Source organism: Cnephaeus nilssonii (genome assembly GCF_951640355.1).
Source record: "Cnephaeus nilssonii genome assembly, chromosome: 11".
Taxonomy (NCBI): domain Eukaryota; kingdom Metazoa; phylum Chordata; class Mammalia; order Chiroptera; family Vespertilionidae; genus Cnephaeus; species Cnephaeus nilssonii.
The window spans coordinates 64,486,334-64,492,722 of NC_137082.1; the positions used below are offsets into that span (position 1 = coordinate 64,486,334).

General features: G+C 40.7%; 1 protein-coding gene across 2 annotated transcripts; it reads left to right on the forward strand.

Annotated features, from left to right (window-relative positions):
* Positions 1-3,759: 3,759 nt before the first annotated feature.
* Positions 3,760-6,179, forward strand: MC5R (melanocortin 5 receptor; the record flags this gene model as incomplete). Of its 2 annotated transcripts, none has more annotated exons than XM_079783819.1 (2): positions 3,760-3,773; positions 5,176-6,179. In XM_079783819.1, exon 2 carries the CDS (start codon positions 5,202-5,204, stop codon positions 6,177-6,179), a length of 978 nt encoding a protein of 325 aa, XP_079639945.1. In that variant the 5' UTR covers positions 3,760-3,773; positions 5,176-5,201. The 2 variants fall into 2 exon arrangements, with proteins under 2 accessions (XP_079639945.1, XP_079639946.1); XM_079783820.1 differs by lacking the exon at positions 3,760-3,773 and adding an exon at positions 4,043-4,106.
* Positions 6,180-6,389: the final 210 nt, after the last annotated feature.

Sequence of the window (6,389 nt, forward strand, 5' to 3'; positions counted from 1 at the left end):
TGTAGTTGACATACAATTTTATATTAGTTGACATACAATATTATATTAGGTGTACAATTTGACATCATATACTTCTGATGTGATCATCACAATAAGTTCATTAACAATCTGTTACCATATAAACTTATTATAATATTATTGACTATATTCCCCATGCTATACATTATATCCCTGTGACTTCCGAATTGCATAACTAGAATTTTTACCTCTTATTCTTCTTCACGATTTCTACTATTTCCTCTTCTCCCTCTCCTTTGACAACCATCAATTTGTTCTCTATGAGACTGTTTCTGTTCATTTGTTGTTGTTGTTTTATTTAGATTCTACGTGTAAGTAAAATCATATGGTATTTGTCTTTCACTGTCTGACTTCTTCACTCAGCAAAATGCCCTCCAGGTCCATCCATGTTGTTGCAAATGGCAAGATTTCATACTTTTTAATGGCTGACTAATATTCCATTATTTCACATCTTTATCCATTCATTTATCAATGGACATCTAGTTTGCCTCCATATCTTGGCTATTGTAAATGTTGCACTCAGTATTTGAGTGTATGTATCTTTTTGAGTTAATGTTCTTTATTTTCTTCAAAATACCCAGAATTGGAATTGCTGGGTTGTATGGTGGCTTTATCCTTATTTTTTTTTTTATGAAATTCCACAGTGGCTACAGCTATTTACAATGCAACAAATTGTGCACAAGGGTTTGCTTCACCAACACTTGTTATTTTGGATGCCCTTTATTTTATTATTTCCTTGTCTGGTCGCTGTGGCTAGGACTTCTAATACTATGTTGAATAAAAGTGGTGAGAGCGAGTATCCTGGTTTTCTTCCTCATATTAGAAGAATAGCTTTCAGCTTTTCATCATTGAGTATGTTGTTAGCTGTGCATTTGTCATGTATGGCCTTTATTATGTTGAGGTATGTCCCCTCTATACCTACTTTACTGAATGTTTATCATAAATGTATGTTGAATTTTGTCAAATGCTTTGTCTGCTTCTATTGAGATAAGACTTTTATTTTTAGATTTGTTAATGTGGTGGAACAGGTTGATTGATTTGCAGATATTGAACCATTCTTGCACCCCTGTAATAAATCATGGTGTATAATTCTCTTAATATGTTGTTAAATTCATTTTTCTAATATTTGCTGAGAATTTTTGCACCTATGTTCATCAGGGATATTGTCCTATAATTTTCTTTTATCGTAGTGTCTTTGTTTGGTGTTTTGGTATCCGGGTAATGCCAGCCTTATAGCACGAGTTTGAAAGCATGCCTTCCTCTTCAAGTGTTTTGGAATTTTTTTGAGGAGAGATATTAATTCTTCTTTAAATGTTTTTCTTCTGGTTGTGAAGGTTGTTTGTTTGTTTGAAGGGTTTTGATTACTGCTTTAATTCCATTGCTAGTAATTGGTCTGCTCAAAGTCTCTGTTTCAATACTGGAATATTGTGTTTTTAGAAATTTATTTATTTCTTCTAGATTGTCCAATTTGTTGGTATATGATTATTCAGAGTATTCTTTTTTAAATATATATAAATTGTTATTGATTTCAGAGAGGAAGGAGAGAGGAAGAGAGAAAGAGAGAGAGAGAGAGAGAGAGAGAGAGAGAGAGAGAGAGAGAGAGAGAAACATCAATAATGAGAAAGAATCATTGATCAGCTGCCTCCTGCATGCCCTCCGCTGTGGATTGAGCCCACAACCTGGGCATGTGCCTTGACCTGGAATCAAATGGTGACCTCCTGGTTCGTAGGTCGATGCTCAACCACTGAGCCATGCCAACCGGGCCAGTGTATTTTTTAATGATCCTTTGTAATTCTGTCATGTCAGTTGTAATCTCTTTTCTTTTATTTCTGATTCTATTTAATTGTGTTCTCATTTTTTCTTGACAAGTCTTGTTAGAGGCTTGTCAATTTTACTTATCTTTTGAAAGAATCAGCTCTAGTTTTATTAATATTTTCTATTTTTTTAGTCTGTTGCATTTATTTCTGTGCTGACCTTAATTATTTCCTCCCATCTATTTACTTTGGATTTTGCTAGTTCTTTTTTCCTCGATATAAAGTTAAATTGTTTATTTGTGTGTGTGTGGTTTTTTTTTTTGTTTCTTGAGGTAGGCCTGTATCTATAAACTTTCCTCTTAGAACTGCTTTTGCTGCACCCTGTAGATTTTAAAAAGTTGTGTTCCCATTTTCATTTGTCTCAAGGTAGTTTTTATTTCCTCTTTGACTTTTTCATTGACCCATTGATTGTTCAGTAACATGATGTTTAGTCTCCATGTGTTAATGTGTTGTTTTTCCATTCTTCTTCTTATAATTGATTTCTAGTTTCATTCTGTTATGGTTGGAAAAGTGTTTGGTATGAAAAGTGAATTTATTGAGCCTTGTTTTGTGTTCTAACATATGACCTATTCTGGAGAATGTTTAATGTGCACTTGAAAAGAATTGCAGTTTTTGGATGAATTGTGTACATGTTTATAAAGTTCATCTGATCTAATATGTCATTTTGGCTAATCTTTCCTTATTGATTTTCTGTCTGAATGATCTATTCATTGATGTAAGTGGGGCATTAAGGTTCCCTACTATTATTTTATAACTGTTCCTTTCTCCCTGTAAATACCTGCTTTATATATTTAGGTGCTCCTATGTTGGGTGCATAAATATTTATGGATGTTATATCCTCTTCTTGCATTGACACTTTTATCATTATTTAGTACCTTCCTAGTCTCTTTTTAGTCTGTTTAAAAATGTTTTATTTGTATTAGGTACCAGAGAAATGGAAGATCCAGAAACTATTGCCAAAAGCCAGGATATCTGGCCAGAGGAAAGTCTCTTTACTCTTTTTGCTTGAATAACAAAAGCATGTTGGTAGTGGTAGACCTGGCATGGCGAACACAGTCCTTGTGGAGGAGTTCAAGTTTTGATGCCAACAAGGGAGTGTGTATCAGTGTCAAAACTGAGGGTTCCAGCTCTGGCCGGTTTGGCCCAGTGGATAGGGCATCGGCCTGTGGACTCAAGGGTCCCAGGTTCGATTCTGGTCAGGGGCATATGCCTTGGTTGCGGGCACATCCCCGGTGGGGGGGGGGGGGGTGTGAGCAGGAGGCAGCTGATTGATGTTTCTCTCTCATCGATGTTTCTAACTCTCTCTCCCTCTCCCTTCCTCTCTGTAAAAATCAATAAAATATTAAAAACAAAACACCAAACCCTGAGGATTCCAGACTCGGGTTTTCCAGATAGTCATTGGGGACCATTTGGAGAGAAGGACTGATAGAGGGGATAGGAGAATCTGAGCTGTTAATGAGCCATCAGCATGTTAATCAATGCCTAAGAGGAAGAGAAAAGAAGCGAAGTCAAAAAGAACAGCCATTTAGGAAACACATTTGAACGCACTTTGGGGGAAGGATTCTCCACAAACAGAAGAACAGACGTTGTTCTATGCAGGTGTCGCCCAGAGCCTCGAAGGCCCGCAGCCAGAGCGGCATCCGCCTGCCAAAGGGAGGGTCGCGCTCCAGGGCTCTGACCGCTAGGTGGTGCTTCAGGCCCGCGCCGGGGACAACAGCAAAGAGAAGGGGTCCCCAGGGAGCCGGGCACGGAGGCGGGGCCGCGAGGCTGTACAAAGGCCGGGGAGCCGCCACCGGGCGCGAGGCGCCTCTGTTGGAGGAGTCCCTCCCGGGGTGATGGCACTTAGGCTCCCGGCAGCGGTCCCAGCCTGTGGATGCCAGTGTCCCGAGCGAAGGGCCCGCGGGCTGCTGTGCAAGAGAAGCGGAGCGGGCTAGAGCGCTGGTAAATAGCCACACTTTCTTTGTACTTACAATCGCCTTGAAAGGAATGCAAAAGCATGCCTTGCTGTCACGGGGAAGAGAGCGACTTGGATATTTAAACAGCTTGATGTGATGATGAGTGTGATAATATAATTGGGCGCTCACTATCCCTGAGACAGAACGAGGCGAAATGACAAATGCTTACATTTCAGTAAAAACTTATTACGGAGGATGAAAAATGATGACAGAAATTCGAACTCCCAGAGGTGCTGAGTTTGGAGGGCAAAGGGATTTTTTAATATAAATCCTGGGAGAGAAATTGGGCAACAAAGGAGTGATCTTGCTCTAGTTCTTGGTAAATTCAACTCCCTTGTTTCTCCATGCTATTTGTATGTGGAACTTATAAAAGTATTTATTAATCAGACTTTGTGGAATTCAAATGCAGAATCAGGGAAACTATTTGTTGAGGGAAAAACATCATTCTGTGTGTCTCAAATTCAACATGCATGTGCAACTAAATTTATGAATTGAAGACAGTAACTTGTTATTTGTGCTTATATTAAAATTAATGAATCACCTTGGTTACAGTCTTAATTGTAACTATGGAGACTGACTCCTAGTGGATTTTAGAAGTGTCAGGACAAATCTTAGGAAGACATCTTACTTGAAATATTGGAGGGCCTACTTTGTAAAGTATATGATTGTCTTAACCACTGTATATCTGAAACTAGTATAAAATAATATTTAATGTAAACTGTAGTGGAAAATTTTAAAAAGATTGTCCTGCCATCTTGGACATGAATAATACAAATATTTGTATAAGCACAATGTTACTACTCTAATAATTGTAAAAAAATGTTATTAATGTCAACAAAGCATGACACTTATGTTTATTTTACATATTAGATTATTTAAAAAAGAAGACATCCATCTGTTTCTCTTAAGAGAATATGGGCCTACATATCGTTCAGAAATCTAAGATCACTGGAGGAAATGCAGTGGCGTAGAGGTCTTAGGAATGTGAAAATCTGGAGACTGGAAGGGTTTTTATAGGCTGTGTGTTGGGAACACTTTTGAGAGTGGACTTGGGTGCCAGGACAACAAGCACAAAGAGTGAAACTGTCTCAGGCACACTGAGATGTGTGGTCACTCTGTTCAGAGGTCTGTGAAAGAATGGAGGCCTAAAAGAAGGAGGACAGAGGGCTGGTGACCATTCTAAGCCTGCGTGTTGGAAGGACACCATCCCAGGAGTCCGGGTACACGGCAGGATGTGTTGTATTCAAACACATAGAATCCGAATACGCGGCGAACGCTCCGAGTCCATTCGCTACCCATTCCAGGTTTGGCTTGCTTCTGGAATGCTGTTGTGTTTCTTTGGTGCACTGCTAACCTCTCTGAATCATGAATGAAAACCTGTTTTGCAGTAAATTTGGTGCCAAGAAGAGGAGCAATGAATTCCTCGCTTCACCTGTATTTCTTAGATCTCAGCCTGAATGCCACGGAGGGCAACCTTTCAGGACCACATGCCAAGAACAGGTCTTCGCCATGTGAAGACATGGGCATCGCCGTGGAGGTGTTTCTGACTTTGGGTCTCATCAGCCTCTTGGAGAACATCTTGGTCATAGGCGCCATAATAAAGAACAAGAACCTGCACTCTCCCATGTATTTCTTTGTGTGCAGCTTAGCAGTGGCTGACATGATGGTGAGCATGTCCAACACCTGGGAGACCATCACCATATACTTAATACATAATAAGCACCTGGTGATAGCAGATGCCTTTGTGCGTCACATTGACAATGTGTTTGACTCCATGATCTGCATCTCCGTGGTGGCCTCCATGTGCAGCTTGCTGGCCATTGCGGTGGATAGGTATGTCACCATCTTCTATGCCCTGCGCTACCACCACATCATGACCGTGAGGCGTTGCGGGGCGATCATTGCATGCATCTGGATCTTTTGCACAGGCTGCGGCATTGTGTTCATCATTTACTACGAGTCCACTTACGTCATCATTTGCCTCATCTCCATGTTCTTCACCATGTTGTTCCTCATGGTGTCTCTGTACATACACATGTTTCTCCTGGCACGGACGCATGTCAAGCAGATAGCAGCGCTGCCTGGATGCAGTTCTGTGCGGCAGAGGACCAGCATGAAAGGTGCCGTCACCCTGACCATGTTGCTAGGCATTTTCATCGTGTGCTGGGCTCCGTTCTTCCTCCATCTCATTCTGATGATCTCTTGCCCTCAGAATCTCTACTGTTCTTGCTTCATGTCTCACTTCAACATGTACCTCATACTCATCATGTGCAATTCTGTGATCGATCCCCTGATATACGCCTTCCGCAGCCAAGAGATGCGGAAGACCTTTAAGGAGATTATTTGTTGCCATGGCTTCAGGATACCCTGCATCTTCCCGAGCAGCTATTAGAAGTGCTCTCTGCAGCTTTCTTTTCCCCTTCCTTTACTTTGTAATGAAGTCAGTTAGGGGTAATCCAGATAACTCAAAATCAAAACTGTGCATTCCATTTATCCTTTCTCTCGCTCTTGAATTAGTACTTAAGATGCATTCTTCCCCACCCCCACCCCCCTTTTTCCTGTGGTGGTGGTTGGGCAGATGTGCACATGCAACTTATCCATT